A 25,504-nucleotide genomic window follows, 5' to 3' on the forward strand; every position below is an offset into this window, starting at 1 on the left:
TATTATCTTGCGCTTAATATTCGATACCACCTATCGAATTTCGAACATGTGTTATATTGGTAATCGCTTACTAGCCTGCTGTGCAATGTTTTCCGTTTTGTGGAAATAATGTAAAAAGGCCTTTGCTTGTTAGTGTGTCTGAAATGAATCGTTTCTTTTGGGGGGGATAAACGTCCCTATGACTAACTATATTTTCAATTAACTTGTTAGCAGACAGATAATAATTGAAATATAATTTAATGCAAATATTTAATTTAATGCAAATTAAATGATAAATAAAACCGTAGTTTAAAGAAAATAACAACTAGGCCTACCTGTATTAGAATTTTTAAATGTAATTCACTATAAATTGATGTATAGAGATTTAAGGAGACATCATTCTCTCTTTAAATCGGAATATTGATAGTTGCTTAAATATCAGATAACGCTGTCAGTGAGCTGTCTTGCTAAAGTACTGCAATGTTTCAATTACGCTTTACAATTTAGACATTTTTTGTCAATACAAATAAAAATAATGGTTTGTAAATAAATGGTTTGTAAATAAAAAGGAACATAGGATAATGGTTTAGACAATTGCTCACACTCACGAAAATGGATAATAATGTAAATGTTCAACATAGCTCTTTTAAAATTGACTGATAAAAAAGTTGCCAATAAAATATGCTGCAAAGCGATTTCTACATATTTCTAATGCGATTACTTGTCAGCGCATGCTCACCGTTTTACTCCTTTATTATATAGTGTTTATGATTAATGCGTAAAATATGTTTTTGCGCAGCATTGGCGTTGAACAGTTTTTTTGGAGGGGGGCTTTTTGCTTTATTTTAAATTTAGTGTTAAATATGTGCATTTTACATTCTTCTTCGCTTTTTACATTTAAAATTTCCCTGTTTGATATAGTTTCGTAAAGCCTACTGAGACATTTAAATCCAAGGCCTTATTCAAACGATTTAAAAAAGTGTTTACACACTAGCCTTTATATACATTTCATTCTATTTATTACGATTTCCATTACAATAAAAACAACATAATTACAATGGAGATATTGTGTTTTTAATAAAAGTCGGCATGTGATGTCGAGGAATTGCGCCATGCTAAAATATTTCAAAAACACCTGAGAATACAAGATATGGACTGCTGTCCATTCTGACATACACAATTATTTGTAGGCTATACATTTGGATTAGGGATTATTAATCTGTAGGGATTTTCTTTTAAATATTGGCCGTTCAATTTTGTGGGATATTGCCTTCCTAAAATATAACAATATTCTACATTATTATTACTAATAGATTATCCAATATTCTGTTAAACAATATTCGCCCTCTTCTGTCAAAAATGCATTACATTATCCTGACTACAACAGTTCATAATTTTTGCTCTGATTGGTTTGTTTGGATAATACTTTATTTCTAAAATTTAAATATTAATATTAATAAGCAGTCATGTAGTTACTATTCCTCTGGACTAACTAATTAAAATAATATTGTATAAAATAAGAATATTCTATGCCTGAACACCGAAAAAATCTGCTCTAAATTTCTTAATAGTTTATGGAAATTAAGCCTTGTTTTTAAAATAAAATTTTGATTCAATTCATATAATAAAAGACAAAGTTATTTGTATGATTGATGTTCTAAAACTAGTCATTTAACTATACCTTTATATATTTAACTATAGTCATTTTAATAAGTCATTTTACTATAACTTTCAAATGTGCCATCACAGTTTATTTAAATATGACATTAAACATTCATTGACATAAAAAAGGTTTGAAAATATAAATAATACGATCAGTGGAAATACAACAAATTGTGAAAAAAGAAAAACAAATACATGGTGTTATTTAAAATATCACTTAAAGTGACCTTTTCAACATTCCTTATTTTCTATGCAGACCATACAAAACTAAAACCACAAATAAATTACCCAATATTATAAATTGTATAAATGTTCAGAGTTTATATCAAATGCTTTCTATGACTGGATTTAAGGCAGAGTGTTGTTTTGATGCTGAGAGCTGCTCTTTATGGACCGGGTGAACACTGGCCTATGGCTGTATTCTTTAATTCAGCGCATAGTTGAACTGATTTGCAAATTTCTCATGTTTCCTCTTGTCCATCTTGTTCATGACCTCCGTAACTCGTCTCATGGAGCTCCTAAAAGGAAACCACAGACATAAGATTCAAAATCTTCATTTACTAAACTGCCAATAAATTCATATGGCATAATTCATAATACACCAGACTTCTGGTTTTAATAATAAACATCTACACTGTAAAACAACAATGGAAACTTTATCCATTAATTTTATGGACATTAACACTAAACAAAACACAATACAGTACATTTTAAATAAGTGAAAAAATAATAAATTCAAATTTGTTGCGGTGTACAATTACGTACTTGTTGAAGACTTTCTTCTCTAGCCTGGAGCGAGAAGTGTTGGCACTTTGCTTCAAGTCTGTAAGGTTTGGGTACTTTTTCTTCGACTTTCCTTTGCTGCCCTTCTTGCCCTTGCCGTATGTCTTTGAGGAGCCCAGATCTTCTCCAGTCGCTGCCTCAATCTCTCTCATGAGTTCTGGGTCTCGCCAATCTGAGCCAATGAGAGAAGCGTTGAGTGAAAGCTACAATCCAGACATGAATGAGCAATAAATGAAGCCTATTTCTTTAAAAAATGTGATGACCAAATGTGTAAAACAAGATCAGGGCATCGATCAACCTTCATGTGAAATTTCAATTTAAACATGAAGCTGTGAATTTAGAATGTTGTGTGTGCTATTAATAATATTTAATACTTTTGGGAGATAAAATTTGGATAAGCGACTTGAACTATTCCTTCAAGACCGTCTAGTTAAACTTGATTTCAAATCTGTGACCTGTTCCTCTGTGGAACACAATAGACGATATTTTGAGAAAAGTTTCAATGATTTTGTGTTCATACAAATGAAAGTCAAAATATCTTCATCTTCGGTTATATCATTTTTGGATGAACTTGTTTATCTATGTTTTCAGCATAACATCAACACGGTTTGATTTGTTAAATGTTAAAATATAAAGTTGCAGTACGGGAGAGTTGCTAATTTCGCCAAATGGTGCGCTGTGTGAATCTCAAAAAGAGCCTAAACTTAAATCCTCTACTTTATATTAGGCACGTTGCTTACCGTTGATACATGCACGTCTTGCACAGAGAAAATGGTAGCAGTTAAATTATTTACAATCTCAAAAGTGTTTAATTGCATGGAGCACTGCGGTTCATCAGTCTGTAGTGAAACGCATGCATGCTACAAACAGCTTTCTCAAACGCCTTTCAAATTAATATGAGGGAGTCGGTGTTCCCTATAAGGATTTATGGAGGTGAAGGGCCCAGTTACACGAGTGCGACCATCCATCCCTGTATAAAGTCCAGCCTTCAGGAGCTCCCATCCCGCAGTGAAGATGATGGGGGGTCTGCATTTAACTTAAGCCCTGCAGAAGGGCTCACTACTCTGTCATCGGTTCGCGTCTGAGGGGGACGCTGTCGCATGCATACGCACACCCGCATCACAGGAGACAGCTGCACTCAAAGGCAAAATGATGCTATGATGAGACGTTAACACCACTTCATACTCTTATTAAATTAGGAAGGCAAACACCGGCTCTAAGACCGAAGACACAAGTGAGCAAATGTTTGGCCAATGAAATATAAACGGGTTCACCCCCAGTACCCTTAGGTAGCGCAAAATCGATTTGTACATTTTCTAAAGCAAGCGTGCGTGTTCTGTTCGTGGTTCTTATGATTACACTTTAAACGAGCCTCAAAAGCTATGGTTACAATAGTAAAGCCATAGTGGACATGAGCATCCTGGAAGTCTGTTTAGAGGGGCTGACGCAGAAATCAATGGCCCAGCGGGGGAGCAAGTATTCAGTCAGGGAACTGAAGGCCAGCACGCCGCGCTGGCAGTACCGGAGCGTGGGTGGGGTGTCTCCTGGTCACCGTGACAACAGGCATGTCGACGGGCAGAGGGTGTGATGGAGTCAGAGGGGATCGATAGCTTACTTAGTTACAAAAGATGCTATTTCACAAGCCAGTGGTCAGCGGGCGCCTGAAGTCAGTTACCTCAGATAACTGTTTGTTAACAAGTAAACTGTGGCCAAAGAAAGCACATCCGCCGCTCCAGTGACAGCAGCGAGACGCTACTTAATTGGCTTTTAGCACCCGACTCTGCGAGAAAAGAAAGAGACGGAGAAAAGTGAAAAGCAGGGAGTCTGAGTGAGATGCACTCTGTCCTATTATCTGTGTATTGATGATGACTTGGATGGGATTCCATCAGTCCCCCCATCCTTCCTGCCGATTGGTCTGTTGTCCACTCAGTGTGCTTAAGAAAAGAACCGCGGGTCATGGATTCATAGGATTTGGTCTATTCCATGTGCTTTAATGAAAAATCTCTCAATCGTCTTCATCCTCGTGCCATAGAAGTTAAAAACTCAAATATTCCCCAAATGAACTATACATTAACAAAGCAATCCGAATCACTCCAGCTCTAAATGTGTGTTTTTCTCTCACAAACGTATCATTGCTCTTGGGAAGATATTGCTTAACTTCACTCACTAAATTCAAATGTATTTAGATGTTTGTGCTATTGGTGGCTTAATAAACCCTATATGTACATATAGTGGCATATAGTTTTATAAAAAAAATATGTTGAATGAACACCACATACAGTACAACTGGGATCGCATGAGCGTGAGAAAATTATGCGATTTTATGTTTAAAGGGAAACTTCACGTGAAAATGAACATTAGCCGTCGCTGGGTCAGTCTAAACCCAAATGGCTTTTTCCTTCAATAATATCCTTCAGTGCACACTGTCAAGATCCAAAACAAGTAGCACAAAGGCACTCCAAAAAAAGCTATATAATAGATTTACGTGATAAACACACCGGAATGCAATTGAAATGCTAAGTGAAAATTCTGCCATCATTTACTTACCTTCAAGTTCCAAATATGTATAAATTGCTTTGTTCTGATGAACACGGAGAAATATATTTGGAGGAACGGGTCTTGCCCCCCATTGACTCCCACAGTAGGAAAAAATACTCTTGAAGAATGTAGGACAGTTCTGGGGCACTTTTGAAGACCATTGTATTTTTCCTACTATGGGAGTCAAAATCTATAAGTCTGGTTATGGGCATTCCGACAAATATATAAATTTTTGTTCATCAGAACAAAGAAATGTATACAGATTTGGAACAAGTGAGTAAATGATGACTAAATAGATTTTGTTCCCTGCACAAAGTTACAAACGTATGGCTCTCGTTTGCAAACGTATGGTTACTGTGCTTTTAAGGTATGGAGAACAGCACCACGAGGGTTCGCCGTGTAAACATTACTTTAAATGTGTGGCCAGAACTGCTATATCGTGAACATCTAGGTCTGACAGCGACGTTAAACTGCTTTGCATAAACTGTCAAACCTGGCTGCTCCTCCTCGCGTTTTCTCTTTTCCTTCTCCAATCGGAGTGCATCTTCAGGGTTAGTCGGCCTGCCCAGCTCGTCCCGCGGGATAATGCATCCGTGGAACGGGCACTGAAATTACACGGCAAAGAAATGCAGTGCTTCAATCAGCATCGGTTTACAGGCAGCATTACGGGCCAATAATAGATATGCATTCAGTTTAATATCATGGTAATATTGCTTTAATTCTTTTACCTTTACTCTATCTTGACGTTCACACAGAGATCCATTCGCCAACGGCGCTCGGCACCTGTGCTCCACAGGATTGAAGGTGCCAGCGAAGGTGATGTACCTGGACTTCATCTGTTCAGACAGTTCCTTGTTGTCCACCTCCTCCTCCACTTCATGAGGAACCCAGAACTGGTGCTGGGATGTGTATCTGAAACCAGTGAGGACAGGCAGCTCTTACTGCAAAAAGTCAACAAACTCTTGAACAATTGATTACCGCAAATAGATTTCCATAAATCCTTTCGAGGAAACTGCGGTGGATTTCAAAGTTGAGTTAAATTCAAGGCACTTTCATTAAAGAAATTTCCAGTGTCAATAAGAAAAGGTAAAAAAGAAAGAAATGTAACAATTTAAATCACCAACACCAAAAGGTTGTCCGTAAGTGAACTCTATATATCGGGCTTGTTTGAGAGATGGAGCATATCATCCTCACATAATTGAATTGAATTCGCAGACAACGGCGCTCTCTAGTGGCCACTTCACATGACACACAAACAATGCAAACAGCACATCTGACACAAAAACACATAACCTCAGAAGAGAAATATTTCAGCCATAAACTCATATTCTCGGATGTTTCTAATGAATATGACTGTACTTGATGATCTTGCCAGCAGTGGGCTGCTCCTCCCCCCAATAGTAAAGATCCACACCAAATGGAACAACGGGTGCTTCTTTGTTCCTGTCCCCCTGATCACTGCTGCCCACCGCAGGTTCAGCTGAACCCCCAGACACGCTGAAACGACCAGGACACAGTTAAATCTACTGATCCTAAATATACCGAGATCAAAAACTGCAATAAACTGTGACTTGGGAGTCATGTTAAAACTTAAAGAAAAGCTTTCGAAAGTCCATCAGATATGATATCAGTACATCATCACACATATAGTACTAATGTATAGGATTAGCATTATTCATGTTTTCAACCAAAACGATATGTTTTATGAAATGTTACGAAATTGCTGAAACAACACAAATTGAGCCAAAATCTATAACTAAAATGCTTTCCCAAATTCCCACAAGGCAGTCAAGCGATATCATTGATAATACTTTAAAATGGTCAGGTAGTCGGCAAGGCTGAATCTACGGTCACATATCCCATATAAACCAGTGCGGTGATGGAGGCACCTTTTGGGCGGGGCTAAATTATGCTTCTGTCTGAGAACACGCATCGTGGCAGCAGCGCAGGTGGGATCCTGCTCTTCATCACGCATCTTCCTCTTCAGTCGAGAAAGGCTGAAGGACTCGACAGGTGCAGACCATCTAACTGCAGGCTGTGAGGACTTTGGTTTGGCCAAAGGATCCTTGGAGGTTGAAGGAACGTCATCAAGACCTTTGAGTAAAAAAAAGTCGATGTTACCTTACTTGCATCACTGCATACATATAAATCCATAAATCACTTTTTCTACTATTTTTATCCATTTGATTTCAACTTTGTTAAAACTTCAAACATGGGTGGTCTTAAGCGTGACACAAAGATCTAAGACTCGCTCTAAATCTGCCAGGCATCAAAGGGGAAATGAAATTCCTGGATTAACAGACACCTGACCAGTGACCATCCTACAGCTGCAGTGCACACAGATACACACAGCAGTTACTGCAACCACATCTGCTCCAATATCTGTTCAACATACACCCGTTCACACGAAGAACAATCATTACACGGATAAAAGGTTTGAAAATCATCCTAAATGGAAGAGAATAGTGGAGTCACAGCAATGCTACAGAATAAAGTTTAAGAAACAGTTGATAGCCAATCGGAATTCACTTGACTTTAAAACGTGATACTGCAGCATGTGAGCAAAGGACAAACATTACAGGAAAAGAAACTACATTTTTTAAATGTATGGGTTTTTGTGCATCTAAATTCAATATATCTAGTTTTATCTACATGAAATCATGACATGTTATCTTTAGTTTGCAGTTACTCAATTATACCCAAAAAATATGAAATTATCCAAGAATAAACCAACAACAAGACACGGTGGGTTCGAGACAGGGAAAAGGAAATGAAACGTATGGCCGGATTCTAACGCTCTCCATCTTTATGCTCTGGTGTATACGTTAATGCGGGTTCAATTCCTTACAATGAGCGAGTGCATCATAGCTGCGCTCAAGCGTGTGGAATCTAGAAATACGACCAAATCCTTTCTTTTTCTGTTCAAATTGACCAAATGGTAGCTATTTGTCTGAAGCAATAAAGTTGCAGGTGCTAAAGAGATAAATCAATAAGAGGAAATAGAGAGGCCCAGCAGTAGACACCGAGTGGAGCTGCCAATGGTGGCGTTATTGATTTTCCCGAGTTCAGCAGGCCTTGTAATTAAAATGTAAATTTTCAGAGAGATAACGTCCTGACAGGAACGCTGGGATAAAGGGATAGATAAAAGCTTGATGGTGAAAGGAACGGCGAGAGAGAGAAAGAGAGAGGAACGGACCGAATGAAAGCGTTTCTCTCTGGATGAGAGAGCCGGTGTGGTTCTGAACGGAGAAAAGGAAAGATTAGCTACAGATGAGCTGGGCTCCTTTGACAGCTTGATGTAATATTAAATGAAAGTGCTGATACTAACTTGCCCCGATTGATAAATTCCAAATGATGGAGTTAACCTGGCAGTAAATCAGATGGATATTTCATGCGTCCCGTTTTGGGAGTATTTAAATGAGATTGCCAGCGGTCGCGCTCTTAATGCGCGATTTCCATTTCCAATCTGCGTTCTTGTGCTTGTACAACAGAAAACTGCTTTTCACCTTTGATTCAACAGCAAAGAAATGAAAGCACGTTGCTCAAACTAGCCTCTCAGATATGATTCACTGTGTTATGAGATGATTAGTGGTGCTTGCGAAAATATTCATCACTGTTCTGCTTATCCCTGGGGTTGGAGGCATGACAAAACCCTTCAAAACTGGTACGCACACTGTTAATGTTTTTGTTGATTCAACTTAAAAAAGTAAGTAACCTGGTTGCCTTAGAAACTTGAGTTATTTTAACTTTTTTGCATCAGATTCATTGAGTTATTATTCAGATTCTTTTAATTGAATGGGCTCTATGCATCTGTGACTTCCGCGTTTCAGAGGAAGAACCCTAGGCAGTTTCCGGTTGTGGAGACGTAAAGCAGAGAAAAATGAAAAAATTTGAAAATAGTTCAATGTACAAGATGCTGTACTCGGAGGTCACGCATATAGCACACAGTCGTGCTATAAAGAAGTGGAGTTGTACCACATTGTAATGTTATAACGATATGTTAACTTATGAAGTGTCATATCAAATACGGTAGAACAGCACTTCTATATACCACGGTTGAGCCGCAATATACATTTTCCTATTCCTCTTCCTCTCTGCTTTAAAGCCAAAAGTATAGTCCGGCCGACCACACACCCAGGACACGTACAACAGCGTATGCACGAAAATATTTTGAATCAGCCGAGTCCACTAGGTTCACTTACTGCGCATGTGTTTGAACTCATCTATCCGCGACTGAGTATGCTCAAGCAGCAGTGCGGACAAGTTTGTACGCGAGACGGATGCGGAAAGTCAAGTATACCCGGCGCTTAAGTCTCCCCATCCGGAAACTGCCTGGGCTTCTTCCTGTGAAACTCGGAGGTCACGCATTCATAGAGCCCAATTTAAGGCAAACATTTTTTACAGTCAATGCATCGCAAAGTGATGCGGTCTATGATAACTGATTTTCACCTGGTCGACCATGAAGTCTATGAAAAGAGTCCAAGTAAAAAGAATATGCAGAATCTTCTGCAGATGCAAAACCCTAGTGACCACAAATTTACAGCATCCCAAATATCCACGCACTTGGCACACCTTATCAAGGGAACAGCAATGCCCTCCGTGCCCACGAGCATGCCCCTCTACCAATTATAAACTGAAAAAAGTACTTTGTGTAAAATATTGTTATGATGTGAGATTAAGACATGCTCTAGTCTCAGATTAGCAGATGGTTTGGTTTGTGAATGAATGCACTGAGGCAGGTGAGCGCTGTAAATTACAACAGGGAGCTAATGGGAGCTCATTAACACCACTGCATTGTTAATTTGGCATGGCCGGAGCTCTGATCATTACATACTTTACTGCAGAAAGCAGCTTGGCTCAGAGCAGTCGTAGAAATGATGATATCCCAATGATTCTTCTCCTTCGAGATGGCCAGAGCAAATGAATGAAGACAAAAAAATCCACGTCCAAAGGACACGCCATTTCTACAAATATCGCATGAATGACTTGCCATCGATTAGTTCACGACGGCCAATTCAAAATTGGACGGGATTTGAGGTCAAATATAATCTGTGGTATTTGACCCATCGTCTGACCTCTGTCTTTGGCCTGTGGCTTCTTGTCAATAGAGCTGTCCCTGCACAGATGGACAAGAATCTTCTGCATGTACAAACAGTCAGCTGTCAAAACAGATTTCTTCTGGCGGCTCCGGGTTATAATTGATTCAAGAAAGGCTTACAGTGATTTGATCCCAGAGTTTATTAAATGTGCAGCTGTTTTTACAAAGATTGAGATGATCATTTCGGTCATTCTGAAATGATGGGTGACTCTTGGGAAAAATGGCCAGGTCCCATTTCACCTCAAAATCAAAAGAAAACAATAATGCAAATAAATGAAAAGAAGAGAAAATATATTTGCCAAATGAACCTAGAAAAATATATTTGTCATTTCTGTTATATTGGTCAATTGGCACGAAGTAAAACTTTGATTGTTTTTAAGCACAAACATTTCATGCTTTACACCTTTTCATAAACTTTCCTTTGCGCGAGCTGTTTTGACAGCAAAACATCTGAACTCAACTCGTCTTTCTACTCGTAATTCGGCTCTTAAACCCTGTCGCTTTCAAATCCACAACTCAAAACAAACAGAGGCTTTCCCAGGAGACTCCGTGGCTCATCTCTGCTTTGAGACAACCGTGCGGCGATATTCCACGAGAGATCATTTGGATTACGGGGCTCCCCTCTGTTATCTGCACCTGAACAAACTCACCGTACTCGCTCCGCAGATGCTCGGGAATATGTGCTTCGTAGCCCTCTTTCTCCGGCACCTCCTCGAAATCATCGTCGTCCTCCTCTCCCTCCTCAGGAGCTCTCATCTAGTTTGGAAAAATTCATTTTATTAGTGCAGTCTTGATAAGAAAATAAGATTTGAAACCTTGGTAATACGTTTGCACAACGCTGGGGAAAACCGAACCGTGAGACTTTCTTTGCTTTGTTTTATAGACATAATCAACAATTGCATTTTACATTCCGTTCAATGAAAACGCTGATGGGAAAATTGTCTGTTATTTTTGTTTGACTCTTTGCGACACAGTGTTTGTTTGCTTGCGGTTTACAAAAGAGGTCTGCAATTCTCTCCAGCTGATTAACACTCGGATGGGATATTCACAGTGGCCTCGGGATACTGCCGAGATTTACAGCAAACTCTGCAGTAATGCGGGACTCTTAACATTTTAATTCAAACCCTTAATAGAATTTCCAGTTGACCACATCCAATTTTTCCTCGTTGTAGTCTATCTGTGTATTGTCTTTGCTAACTGGGTCTGTATAAAATAGTGCTTGTTATGTTAAGCAGAATTTCTCCGGTTGAGCACAAGGAGGCAGAAAATCATATCAGGATCTTTAACTAACAGTTTGAAGACAGATCTAATATTGGATGTCCGGCTCTAAGCAAGGCATGTTATCGATAACATCTTTGAGCAGGTTGCTCTACAAAAGAGCGGAGCGTATGAGGTGATATGACTCTTAGTCTTAAGGTCAGTTGTTACAATCACTATAAGGAGATCAACTCAACACCAGACACCAGATAAAATCATCTTAGAGGCGGCCCAATGCAGGGTTTAAGAACCTAGAAGATTTCTCAAGTCCTAGAGCCTGATCTATTGTGTCTCTGTTATTGCTAAAACCTTCGGCAAGAGTTTAAAGAAATTGTTAAAGTTGCAATCCTTGGGTTTTGCCATTCTATCGCCATCTCTGTTTGAAATTCCAGGTTATGCCACATACTTATCTTTACACAGGCTAAATCAATATTATAAGCTTATGTAACCTTACAGTTTCTGTTTACTGCACATGTTCAATATAAAAAATTTGTCTTTTGTAAGTAAAAACATAAGGATTGCTCCTTTTAACTATAGTTAAATAGCTCCATAGTAGGGCCGGTAAGCGATTTATTGCGATTAATCGGATCCAGAATAAATGTACTGAGCATATGAATTTAGTTTATAAAAGCATGTATCCATATTTAGGAAATATTTACATGTGTTTCTTTTTATCAACCATTCAAATTATATATATATTTTTCTTAAATAAATGCATGCATGTAAACAAAAACTTTTATTCTGGACGCGATTAATCACGATTAATTGTTTGACAGACCTACTTTGAAAATTCATCCGGGCAATCCACAAAAAAGTGTCTGTTATATTTAATCAAAACCTGAAAATGCCCTTTCGCTCTAGATTGTTGATTTTTATGATGACATCAGTTTGACGGTTTAAGCAAAACGTCTGTTAATCCCCTTTTCCACTTACTGTCAGTCTGTTGCCAGTTCTGAATAAAGCACACTCATCATATACTGTACGCCCAATTTAATTCACTGTAAATAAGCAAGTCACACCCTCTATTTGTATGATTTGACATTCCATTTCCATTTGGATTGCAATTCACAAAATGAAATGAATTCCGGTTCACTTTAAGTATTGTGCATTTACGATGATATCATAGATTGTTTTTACGAATGAACAAAACTGCCAAAAATATATTTTCACATTTTCTAAAGAACATATGAAGCTGAACAGACTCGGTTCAGAGGGTCGGATCAAATAAGCGTTCATCTAAGAACTCTGGAAAGCAACCGCGCAGTATGATCCCGCTGCAGGTGTCTTTAAGTGCCGGAGACGAATGGAGACTGGCTCACGGTTTAGGCAGGCAGGTGAGTTTCATTGTGCACCCGCTCATCCATCACCGGCGCTGTAAGTTTTCTTATCACTCGAACACTAATCAAAAGAGAAACCTGTCACCAGCACTGACCTGTGGAGCCTCCCAATTACGCTCCTCAGGAATGACAGCGGCACTTAACTTCCACTGCCGGGTAAATGACCACCATCAATCTACGCGGAATAGCAATGAGCCACCGGGCTGCAAATGATTTTTTTCTTAGGTACAGAAATCCCCAGCCTGGAATTTATGAAAGGTGAAAAGCAACTCAAGGCTCTTTTACAACCCCCGCTCCTCAGACGAGGGCGGTCAGGCTGCGGAGACGTCTGCATTAGCGCTAAACAGAATTTATGCCTTTTAATTTACGCAAAAGGTGCTTAACCGCCTCTCGTGCTACAATGCATAACAGAATGCCAGTTTTTAAATATGGGGGTCGTTTTCATAAAACGGTATACATAATCTGTGTGCCCTTCCTTTTCGAGGGCACTGATAAAAGCGTGCTTCTCTAGCGTGCCTTTTCCATTTATTCCGTCTAATTGTCTCCGTGATCACCTCAATATAACGTAGGCCCACTAAAGACCTGAGCGCGCTTTGCTTTTTATTTAGATTTTTTATGGTTGCAGGCCGGCAATGTTGACAGTTCAGGATTGAGGTATAAACTGTCTTTGGATGAGGTCTCAATTATGTGCTCTGGTTCAGAAATTAGATTCTCCTCTCTCAGTAAACAGAATCATATCTGTGCTGTTCTGTGGATAGGAAAAGGAAATAATCCTAAACTTCAAATGATCAGGTCCTATAGTTTTCATCTAACAAGTAAAACGAAAGAAGCGCAGTTTGATGTCATCATCAAATCAAAACGGACCCTATTTGGAGGCCATTAAGGAAAAGGAACACTTGTGGTCTTGCACTTCAGGCTTGAACATTAGAAACTTGCCATCCGACACCCTGTACGATGCATTTTAGGTGCCGTTTACAGAACTTGCAATCTGGAGCTCACTGCAAACAAAATTTATTTATTTTGTGTTGCCAACAGCCACAAACCAGATCATTATTCTGTTTATATGTGCACTCTTTATTTATACCAAGGCAGTTAAGCCTCTGTTGATAGATTAAAGACCAGAAAATATTTCTTACACAATAGAAAGTGTAGCGCAGTAAACATGATTTTACTTTTAATTCCCTTTAATTCAGTTGATAGGATCAGCACTGTCAGCAAGCGATGGCAGTGTTATAATTCTTCCACTGGAGTGTGTGTGTACGTGTTGAAAATGAGTCTCTGTATAGAGTTGTTTTTTGCTGACGCGAGTGTTGTTGACATATTGAGCGCACCTCCAAGTGTCTCCTTTGCATTTAAAACATTTCAGTTTTCTAGGATTTGTGCGTCTAGAAAACAAAATCTATTACAATAGTTGAGTAAAACACTGCAGAGATGTTTTCAGGGAACGACACAAGATGCTTGGAATTTGGCACATCCTAGTAGTTGTAAACTACTTGAATATACAGTTATTAGTACTAATATGTTAATTAGTTGAAAAGTATTATTGTAAAACCGATTCCATAATAATAACAACAACAACAATATACTACTACATTTATTATATTATCAGAAACACAAATATATATTTTTTAATTGATTTGGTTTGGTTACAGCAAGAAACTAAATGTAGCTAGTGGCTCTATTGTGCGACATTTCAGGTGGTTTCATTACAACATTGTGCTAATTTGTTAAAATACATAACTTATTCAATATTCAACAACTCCTCAAACTTTTCAGACTGCTGTCTGGAGCCCATATCAGAATAATTTGAAATATAACAGCTGATGTACTGTAGGTTGGTTATTCCCGCTGATCTCCGTGCCCTAACCTGACAGGAGTCCAGATAATGAGCTTCCGGTCAAACGTGCCTCGCTTAGGCGGAAACACATTCCAGCAGTGCTAAAGCGCCCTGGTGCCCCCCAATATATTTGGTAGGGTCTAATTAACTCTGTAAGCAATCTCAATTACTTTGTGCCCAGGGAAGCGTCGGCCAGGCACACTCCTTAAGCAAGTCTGTTATCCTTTTAAAAAATGAGTCGGGGAGGCAGCCTCGGACAAACCGGCCATACACTTCATTTGTCTTCGGCCAAGTTTGATGGCTATGCGTTTAAAAATCCATTTGATCTTATAAACCAAAAATTAAACGTACTCGGCTGTGATGGCGCTCCGTGCATCTGCTATTTATATGCTAATCTTCTCGCTTACGAGGAGGGTCTTGCAAATTATTACGGCAAGCCAATAACTCAGGTGAATGGACCAGCGGGCTAGCTGACCGTAGTACAGAATAAAGGGCTCTCGGCTTCCTGGGGCGGGTCCCTATGAAATTCTGTTTGATTCCTAAAATGTTTTATTACTTAAATACTTCCGTTTCTCCAAACAAACTAAAACTTTGATATAGACCAGCGATTATACACGGCCATAAATACGTTTTAAATACACATTATTTAAATCTGTATAAGGGCAAATGCGTTTAATATAACTGACGTTTCAAAGTTAAAAGCTTGAGGTAATTAATTGATCTCACACTGATTTCTTATAACCGTCTTGAGCTCCTGAAGTTTGCCGTGTGGCGAAAACTTAAATGAACCAGTCGTGTGTTCAGTTAAACCCACAGCTAAAATCTGTAACCATGCTGAAATACTCGAACAATAAAAGCAAACAGAGAAATGACTGTATAAAAAGTCATTTTACATCTCACATGTTTTCAGTCCTCCAATCGGTAGGAGTTTCTGGAGTGGAACGCAATTCTGCCCACGTCAGAGCAATGATACAGGGAATAAAGTAATGGAATGCTTTTAAGGCTAAAATGGAAAAACTAATTATGATAAAGACCTTTAAGTTGTTGCTTTATCACAAAGCACTGACTTTTCACATTGAAAATCATGGGACGAGAGTGATAAAGCTCTGTGGCGTGCGGTAAAGCGCTTTGTCAATGTCACGGCCCTCTTTTCTCTCTAGTCTGCCTGTTCTTTTCACAGAGTTAAAACGGATTTCATGTGTCATAATGATGCGTCTCCTAACTGCTCGCCGTGTCTCATTCCACCCTAGAGGGAGCAAATCTCCATTAACGTGTGAACCGCTCTGCCAATGAGCTTGTCTTCAGAGTTGGAGCAAATATCATAAACACTGTAATCTCAAACGTGTGCACTATACAACTAGCGTCCTCAGGGCTTTTCAGCCTCGTATTCACAAACAGTCCTCTATCCAACAAGCCGCTTAGACGGAACAGTATTGGGAAATTGCGCCCTCCTTTGGTGACAGTTTGCGAATGACAGTAAACTCACCACTCTCCTCTCTCTGTTCTTGTAGTCTATGTGAAGGTGCTCTTGTTTTCTCAAAGTATTCTCCAGTGACTTCTTCAACTCTGTGGCTCTACGCATCAGTTCTTCCTCAACACCAACCTTTATAAAAACCTGAAAGACAATTCCACATTTAAAGCAGCTAAATTTTGCAGACTTTCTAAGATGCTCTTTTTCTCCACAGAAATTTGATTTTAAATGGATAGTTCAACCAAAAATGAAAATACTGTCATCATTTACTCACATAGTAACCAAACAGATTGAATCCCCTATTTACTGACATAGTAGGGAAAAGAAACACTATGGGAGTCAATGGGAAATGAGATCTGTTTGGTTACTGACATTCTTCCAAATATCTTACTTTGTGTTTAGCAGAACAAATGAAGTCATAAAGGGTGTGGAACAACATGAGGGTGAGTGAATGATGACAGAACTATCCCTTTAGCATTTGCTGAAGAGAGGTGTACCTGGATCCAGGACTGCACCAGTGGCAGGTGTCTGGTTGTGATGAGTCTTTGAAGATCCCTCACAGTGTTCACCAGCGCCTCGTTCTCTTCCGTCTCCCTCATGTTTAAATCTACACGCAAGACAAGGTAATTCACAAATCTGCACTGCGGTTACGTGCCATGCTGGAGAAAAAAACACAAATAATGAATATGTACCTGTAGCAACACTGAGCTCCAGCTGATATTTATGAGACATTAAACCAGTGCTACGCAAAAACACATCTTCATCGGGAACTTCCTCCATGTCGCTGTCATTACTACTCTCGCCTTTTTCCTCTTTCTCACTCTTCTTCTGTGCGGTCTCTTTGCTCTGTTCATGACGGAGGTCTTTACTGCAGCACGGCTGCTCAGATGTGTCCTCAGATCCACTGGAGAAGGTAACTGTTGATGGTTCCTCATTAAACAGGTTTAAGTCGTCTGTCACAAGCAGCTTAATGCAGTTGTTCATCTCAGTCAACGTTTCTTCAATGCCAGCTGTCATTTCTTCATAGAGACGACATAAAAAAGAGAGTTAAAGGAGCAAAGTGGAGATTTTAGCAGCATCTAGTGGTGGCGTTGCGAATTGCAACCAACGGCTCACTTCACCTCTCCCTTTCGAAGCAGTATGGTGGCTGACACAGAACTGAGATGTCATCACGTTTTCGCTTCTTTGCCGAAGGAGATAACGTATTTATGAAACACGCTCTGTAGAGCAGTTTGTTTAGGGCTACCGTAGAAACAACATGGCGAAGTCAATGTAAGGGACCCGCGGTGTATGTAGATAGAAACAGCTCATTCAAAGATAATTAAAACATAACGCTTCATTGATGTAAGGTCTTTATACACCTCTGAACACATACTGTAGTTATATATATTTTTTTGCATTTCTGTTAAGAGATCCTCTAAAAAACGACTAGCTGGACAAGACAAGGGTTTCACAGATAAAAACTTATTTTCAAACTTTAATCTTTTTCTGAAGTTTAACTTCCAAAACAGTTTAAAATGGTCCAAACCTGAATCCTAGACATTATTCAGAGTTAAAAAATACCTCAATAACTTATCATTATGATAACTTTTTTTTGTGTAATCCAGATGATTGAGAGCCACAGCAGTCTAAGGTACATACAGTTGACACATCCATATACAAACAATAAAACAGAGCACCTTGTCATTACGGAATTGAAACACTGTTTGATCTGAGTGTTTTACCAACTTATGTTTCCATTTTAAACTATTCCAGCACATCATTCATTCATTGCTCTGGGCAAGGCCTTTGAAGTCCAGGTGTATAATTAAAATGACTGATATATGGAGGTAAATAATTTAGCAATGTTACATTTATTATAATATAATAAATAAGCCTTTTATTCTACGATTAGGTTTTCCAGGATTCTTTTATTTGATTTACACAACATCCTGGAAACTGACATTTATGTTCAACTGTTATGACACACTGCTGATCTTGAATAGATTCCTGAAAAAATTATGATTAAAGAATATAATATAATATAATATTATTATCTCTTATGATGTTTGTCTAACAGATAAAACATAAAAATGCTTTAAGAAAAAATTATACACCTTGGATAAGCAGATCCATGTTGCCTTATCACAGCTAAAAAACTGTTGCACAGTTAAAAACTGTTTACCTTCCATCTCCTGTTTGGCTCTTTCAAGCTTTTCTTTATAAATTCTTTCCAGTCTCTTCTGTTTCTCCTCTTGTCTCTGCCTCTCTGCAAGAGTTCTTGCTTCAACATCATGAAAATCTACCTGGTGAAAAATCGGAAAAATTCTCTTTTAATTAGATCTTCCATGACTAGACCGAACCACGTTTTAGATTTAAAGAAAAATGCAAGTCCTTTGAATTTGAAAGGCCAACGACTTCGATAAAATATAATATAACATGATATTGCTATTATGCAAGAAGTTAATATTCTCGTTGAATGTTTGTTCATTTATTACCTCGAACCAAGTTATCTCACCACTAACACTATACTTCATGTAGCATTTTAAGAATTATATAACCGGCAAGGTTATATACTGGTGTAATTTATTAGGATAGTCAAAGAACAGGTGGAGCTGGATCTGCACCTTTTTAATCTGTTTGAGGAAATGATATCCCAGAGACAGTTTCTTATACGCCTCTCCATATGCAACGTGCCACGACTGCACAGTCTGGATGGCCAGAGTCCTGAGTTTCCTCGCTACCTCTTTTGGTGGAGGCAGAGGCTGCTCAACATCCGTTTCAACTGTCAGTTCCAAGAATTCCTGAAGGTTTGTGATGAGGAGGACTCTGAAATGATGTGACCGGCTGAACAGCTCGCTGACCATCTGGAAGGCCGAGAGACGAATTTCTGCATGTCCCTGATTTAGTTGGGTCATAATCAAGTGGTAGAAATGATCGATGTAGTCGTTGGAAACCCTGTAAAAGCAAAGCATATACAGTTACAATTTAACCACGAGTAGTCATCAGCGTATAGAAAAAGCAAAAATGCGAAAAGAACACACACACTTATAACATTACATGTTCTATATAATTGTGCAAAAACAAAATGCCGTCAAATGACTCGAAATGTTCCCTAAGCGAGTGGACCGTTCCTAATGTTGAACCAATGTATTGTAAAATATACTGATTTGCATTGGCATCTTAACAACATAAACAAAGTTACTGCGCATGCGCACTTATCTGACCCCCAGTTTAACTTCCAGTACACATTCACAGACAATAGAGTGCCTGTAGATTATTTCTGATAACAATCAATAAAAACTGAGCCTTGGCTAAACTTGCCTCTCCAACATTTAGAAGCTCAACCGCTAGATGACAAAGTTCCATAAGGATTGTTTAAATGCAAGCAAACTTCAGGACCCATTCAACAAACTGTTGTTTTTTCATAAAATGAACATATAACAAAATTTTACAAATGGCTTATTTAATACAATTATTTAACAGTACAATAATAATACAAATTAATAATATTAAATTATATATAAATAGTTATATAATTGGACACTATCCAAGCACGAACCGGAAATGAACTGGGGGTCAAGGGCGTGTGAAAAGTTAAGCCATTTCTCAAAATGTGTTCCACAAAATACTTTTTTATTTATTTTGCATGAACTTTTCCTAAAAGCGTTTTCTTTAAAACGTTACTCTTGCAACACTTCAAAGGTGTGTGAAGAGAAAATAACATGTTTAAAGCTATGATCTGTGAACGCCTTCATACTTGCAAATTGTCTTCACTTCCTTCATTTTATCCTGATTAAGTTGTGGCTCTCCGGAGGTTGTCAGCTCCTCAATTAGCTCGGACAGCTTATCTCGTGTTGTTTGGTCCATCCTGGTTCAAACCTGAAAAATAATGTAGAATTGAAGTATGACAAAGAGGAACAGGTGTTTAAAAACTGCATATACTATTACCTTGAAAAATGGGAACTTAAATATTTACCATTACTCACGGATACTTTAATATAGGAATATGATGTCAGTGTTGTTAAACACAGAAAGGTGGAGGACAGCGGAGTTAATCATCTATTTCCATTCTTGTTATTCAGTGCCGATCCTGGAGGGCTGTGTCCTGTTATTACACAACTGCCTATAATTCTGAAGACCTCGATCAGCTGGTTCAGGTGTGTTTCATTCACAGTGACATCATACTGCGTCTGACACATGCTCTTTGTTTTTATGACAACAATTACGTTACCTATTGACCTCAGAAGACTGTCAAATATATCATTTGTATAGCTATAGTTTATTCATACAGTACAGTACGCTTTAACTGTTTCTTTTTAGGATGCCACGACACAACACATACCTCCTCATCCCCCTGATGAGCCGAGTAAAAATAAAACGGTAAATGTTTAAACGTATTCTTGCGTTTGAAACTGAAGATCACTCATCTCCGCTGTGAATGTGAACATTGAACAACAAAGAAAACGCAGCAATGGCGACGAGTCCACATTTTCAAAATAAGAGTCAACCGAAATTACCCAGCTAATCATTGCTAAAATAAATACATAAACAAACGTCCACTGCATTTTCTGTAATCACTATCATAAACCCGACTTGAATTTGTTTTAGCGTTCTAGCTATGTATAAATGAACATAATAAGTACACATTTCATAACAAAAGGATTCTGTTCTCCTGTAAAGGAAAATGATGATCCTGAGGATGAAAAGGTTCTTTATAGAATTAAGTCATTTCTTTTTTATACCTTTGACCAAGATTTTAATTGACATTCAAAATGCCAGTTTACTTATACTTAAATTTTTAATTTTATAGACTTGAGTTAAGACTAAACATTCTGCAAATAGCCTTGTTTTCCCTGAATGTGTGTTAATGTAATTTTATAATACATATTGTGTATTTTAAGTGGAGTATATGTGGGTGTGCGACACGAAACTCACGCAATCACACTTTTGTCCCACGTCAAACGATTCCAAAGGCATAATTTTATCTTAATAATTATTCAAATTCCTTCATTCGCGATGAATTACCGCCCACTTATTAACATCGCTATGTCAACCAAACGCTAAATCCTAACATGGAAACGTCACTGGGCGTAATTATTCATCATGAGCCAAATTTATGATTTCGAGTTATTGCAGCGCTGCGCATATTAACGCGCGTATGACATCGCAGTTCCGCGAGAGTTATCCTAAAGACCAGCATTAACGGTAGCTCGTAATGTTCCGTGATGTCATTCCTCGATCGGTTTGCGCAGCGCTGCATGAGTGCGCTCTTCTCTGTAGATCTGAAAACGCAGTGTGGGCGGGGATAAAAGCGACATAAAAGACTTGCACGCACGTGAAAGTCATTCATTTATCACGCAGTGACACCATCGCTACAGTTAGACACAAACACAGTCATGCTGGCACGAATTGTTCTGTTATTTTGCGTCGCAGGTGAGTTCTGGATAACGCACTTTTTGAAATCGTTTGGATAACGTTACAGTGTACAGTCGTTCAAATGTTTTCTATGTTATATTGACATTACACTTGTATGTTTCTAGCTTTGGCAGCCACCGCTGTCATCCCTGGTGGATCTAAAGAGGTATGTGGATGATCATTTTCTACCTAACCACACGTTTACTATGATCTCACCACATCATGATATGTAGTTATCATAAAATGATAACCTCATCTGTAAGTCACTTTGGATAAAAGCGTCTGCTAAATGAATATGTAATAATCAACCTACACTTTTAATGTAATAAATCAGCTGAGTCTGTATGGTTATGTAACAGTTACTTGTATGTGTGCATCTGTTTACAGCCTGGCTGCTCTCTTTACAACCTCCCCATTTGCACACGAGAATTTAACCCTGTGTGTGGGACCGATGGAGTCACGTATCCCAATGAATGCATGTTGTGTCTTGATAATATGTAAGTTCTGAAAAATGTGAATGCAATGCGGCTGACTGTGTGAGCAGTCAAATAAATACAGACTGAAACATTTAGTTTTTCCACTGTGTTTTCGTAGGGAACTAAAGGTCAACATATTGATCTCGAGGTATGGGGAATGCTGAGACCAGTCCACCTGTTCTCCCCCTGGAACATGGCATGGGAGGGTGGCACATTTATCTCTGTTTTTGGTTTTAAAACAAAATAATTGGTTTTAATTGTTTGATTTTGACATTGTATGTCCATCATTGTTTTATTTTTAAAACATGGATCTAATCCTTAAATAAAGCCTTCTATAAGAGTCATTGCTCTCTGGTTTCTTTGTTTTGGAAAGTCCAGGGTGAAAGTCCTTTGAGTTTGTGTGGGGTGACCGGTTTTAATCTAGTAAGAAGTGACTACTAGGTTGAATTCTCTTTTAAATTGTATTATTGTTTAAGCTAGTTGACTATAGTATGTAAAAGCGCCTGGTTAACACGATTAGCGTAACTAGGGCCTGATGTAGTATATGCTGTATTTGAATACTTGTTTACGTTTTTTATCTTTAATACATTTGCAAAGATTTCAAACAAACTTTCACGTCATTATGGGATATTGTTTGTAGAATTGAGGAAACCAATGAATTGAATCCATTTTGGAATAAGGCTGTAACATGACAAAATGTGGAAAAAGTCACGGTTTAAAACAATTTAAAATGTATTAACCCAAAACGAAAATTCCTTCATTTATGTACAACACCACTGGAGATTTTTGTTTCCATATTTGTTACATCAGTTCTGGAAGGGTCTTTCCTGTTCAGAATTGTCTGTGCCCCTCAAAGGTGTTTAGCTCTTGGCTTTGTCAAGTTCCTCAACTATAGACTGAATGAATCATTTATTTTGTATCCATAGGCCCTGCCATAACTATAAAAACTTTAAAGTTAGAAGCACATCGTATTATTATATGCTGTAGCATTAAGGAAATTCTAAAGTAATCGAACCTGTTTATAAGCGGGCATCCCAACAGCCTTTTGTTCATAAAGTGTATTTGTTATGAAGCAACTTACATTGGTGAGAATATCAGGTTTTACACATTAAACATTCTGCATGTGATTAATATTCATTTTAAACGCGACTGCTTTAAAAAGCAGAAGTCTTGTGAAAGATAAGATATCCTGGGAAAAGTGTAAGGATCAAACCATAGATGTACATGTCCTGATATGTCTTAGGAACATGTACAGTATGTCTGTATCTGTTTGAATCTCTATGTTTAGACTGTGCTGTCTTCACAAAAATCACAACATTCCACATTTTATATTTTGCATTGCTGTTTTCATCAAATGTCAGCTGTTTGTGAACTGCTACGATTTACTAATCTTTTATCACACCATACTGTTCAAATAGGCAGAACACTAACTGCCAGTAAACCGTGAAACACCAGATAGACGGTGAAAACACAGCATTACTCCCACTGAACGGACCAATCGTTTCCCAGCACAATGATGTCATGTCGAATCTGAGCATAGCAGAAAATCAACCTTACTATCTGTGTGTTCTACAAAATAAGCTCATTGTGATTCAAAACAACCACAAAGACTTCAAACAAAGCCTGATATGAATATATAGCAAGAATCGTATTTGTTAATTTTTTTATTTGACAGGGACAGTGTACATGAATTAACATTGCTGTAAATGCAAGAGGCATATTTTTCATCCGTTGTCCCTGGACAGATATTAAAATTGTCCACCTAAAAACACATTAAAAAACATTACAGAGAACATTACAAATATAAAAAGCAGTAAAACAGATTTAACTCTTCAAATCCTGTTGCTAAATACAGTGTACAATTTACTATAAAACAGACATTATGTTAAGAAAAAAAAAAGAATAAAAATTAGACACATTGACACCGCAGAGACACAAGTGGCAGCAGGGTGGGTTGAGGGGAGATACATATTCTTATTGATGCTGACATTTCTGATGTGTTATAAACCAGTTTTTTAAGTGCTTTTTGAACAAAGTGTATGTGGTGAGTTCTCTGATGTTCTGATGGACAGAGTTTTCCCACTGTCAAGCCCACTCCTCCCAAGTTTTACAGTAAGCCTGCCCGGACTCCCCTAATTTTATCTTGAAAGTTAGGGAATTTGATCATAATAGGTTTGGGTCTTGCTCTATCACTTTGTCGGGCTGTCCTAGAACGATGAGCCATTCAATAATCCAGGCGTTCCCAACCCTGGTCCTCGGGCCTCCCCTCCCTCTCAGAATGTTTAAGATGTCTTCGTATATAGAACACCTGAGTCAAATCATCAGCTGGTTAGTGTGTTAAATAGGAAGATTAAAACCTGCCTTTTAACTCCATGGAATTTGTTAAGGCATTCATTCTACTGCAAAGTTGCGTATGCCGCTGCGTTCCAACATGCAAGTTTGGTGAACTATGGCATGCAAATCCGCATCACGTGAAGACGTACGACCAAATGGATTCGTCACAGCATGACCTTTCTCTCCTCAAGGCGTGACCCTTCTCCATTCTTGCACTAGTTTCCTGATATACTGCTCCCCGCCCATATTCGCAACTGCATACAACAAATATTTGCATGCTCAAACATCAATGTGACAGGGGCTTTAACACATCAAACCATTAAACACCTTTATAAATCACATAATTAGTTAAATAAAGAATACCTGTGTGCAGTCTAAGTATCACATGATCTCCTTCTGGAAGGCCCTATAACTTTATGTGCACCACCAAGCAAACGGCACCATTAAGAACAACAGAATTACCCCATGTTTATTCACCCTCTGGTGAAAACCTAACACCTCTCATCACCCATCACCCACCCTGCCCCACAGTGACGCACATCATGCTGTGCAGATGGTTTTCATCTGGACTGGACTGGAAAACATGTAAGAAATGAAGGAATAATGGATGGTGCTAAACACAGGGCAAATCATGAGGGAAACCTGTTCCAGTCTGGCAGAGATCATTTCAGGAAGATAACCAAATAACTCTAAGCATACTGCTACAGTAAAATTTGAGTGGTTTACGGGGAAACATTTAATTGTCTTGGAATGGCCTAGTCAAAGCAGGGACGTGCACAGGAATTTTGAGGGGCAGTTGCTCTGACCTGAAAAAATGGCAACCCCCCCCCAAAAAAACCTCACAGGCTATATGAAGGACTGAGAATAACAGGATCTTTATTCATATATATATATATAAAGAAGTAAAACACTGAAATACAGCACTCAATCACCTTAACTAGTACTAATAATAACACAGAAAAACATAACTCCCTGAAATATCTCTCCTGAATCCGCATCTTTTCAGTGGGCATCTTGGCTTCAAACAATACCCAAAATAGTGAAAGGATTTAGGCATTTAACCATTTAGAATAAAATAATGTGATGCATTGCTTCCATCATTAATTCTTCTTGCTCAAACCAAATGTGAGAAACTAACTATCAGCAGACATGTAGCTTAGTTTGCCTAATGCCTACCTACCAAAAAAATAGCAGCCTAGGCTGCTTGTCTGCAAGCTATCTGTCTTTTCATTTAGGCTAAACGTGGCAAACTCAGCCTGGATTTTTGAAGATTTTAATTCATTTCATAAAAGTTGATGATGATGATCGTTCGTTTGTTATACATCACAAACTCAC

General features: G+C 38.4%; 2 protein-coding genes across 3 annotated transcripts; one reads left to right on the forward strand and one right to left on the reverse strand.

Annotated features, from left to right (window-relative positions):
* Positions 1–1,701: 1,701 nt before the first annotated feature.
* uvssa (UV-stimulated scaffold protein A) lies at positions 1,702–21,030 on the reverse strand. Of its 2 annotated transcripts, none has more exons than XM_079480356.1 (15): positions 20,880–21,030; positions 19,921–20,049; positions 19,702–19,823; positions 18,569–18,899; positions 18,127–18,247; positions 16,655–16,981; positions 16,460–16,569; positions 15,978–16,106; positions 10,711–10,816; positions 6,852–7,056; positions 6,322–6,459; positions 5,691–5,874; positions 5,456–5,567; positions 2,407–2,596; positions 1,702–2,159 (listed from the first exon to the last, which is right to left on the reverse strand). In XM_079480356.1, the coding sequence occupies exons 3-15, from the start codon at positions 19,809–19,811 to the stop codon at positions 2,066–2,068; spliced, it is 2,157 nt and encodes a 718-aa protein (XP_079336482.1). In that variant the 5' UTR covers positions 19,812–19,823; positions 19,921–20,049; positions 20,880–21,030; the 3' UTR covers positions 1,702–2,065. The 2 variants fall into 2 exon arrangements, with proteins under 2 accessions (XP_079336482.1, XP_079336481.1); XM_079480355.1 differs by lacking the exon at positions 20,880–21,030 and adding an exon at positions 20,287–20,454.
* A 253-nt stretch (positions 21,031–21,283) lies between these two features.
* LOC306907871 (trypsin inhibitor ClTI-1-like) lies at positions 21,284–22,179 on the forward strand. Its single transcript, XM_079480357.1, has 4 exons — positions 21,284–21,377; positions 21,485–21,525; positions 21,747–21,856; positions 21,954–22,179. The coding sequence occupies exons 1-4, from the start codon at positions 21,341–21,343 to the stop codon at positions 21,997–21,999; spliced, it is 234 nt and encodes a 77-aa protein (XP_079336483.1). The 5' UTR covers positions 21,284–21,340; the 3' UTR covers positions 22,000–22,179.
* Positions 22,180–25,504: the final 3,325 nt, after the last annotated feature.

Source organism: Barbatula barbatula, assembly GCF_947034865.1.
Source record: "Barbatula barbatula genome assembly, chromosome: 18".
Lineage (NCBI taxonomy): Eukaryota > Metazoa > Chordata > Actinopteri > Cypriniformes > Nemacheilidae > Barbatula > Barbatula barbatula.

Coding starts and splice junctions, on each gene's coding strand:
- uvssa (XM_079480356.1), bottom strand. CDS start 19,811: ATGGACCAAACAACACGAGATAAGCTGTCCGAGCTAATTGAGGAGCTG. Junction 16,570..16,654: donor GGAGCTCAGTGTTGCTACAG/GTACATATTCAT, acceptor TCTTGCGTGTAG/ATTTAAACATGAGGGAGACG. Junction 2,160..2,406: donor GAGAAGAAAGTCTTCAACAA/GTACGTAATTGT, acceptor GTTTCCTTTTAG/GAGCTCCATGAGACGAGTTA.
- LOC306907871 (XM_079480357.1), top strand. CDS start 21,341: ATGCTGGCACGAATTGTTCTGTTATTTTGCGTCGCAG. Junction 21,526..21,746: donor TCCCTGGTGGATCTAAAGAG/GTATGTGGATGA, acceptor ATCTGTTTACAG/CCTGGCTGCTCTCTTTACAA. Junction 21,857..21,953: donor ATGTTGTGTCTTGATAATAT/GTAAGTTCTGAA, acceptor GTGTTTTCGTAG/GGAACTAAAGGTCAACATAT.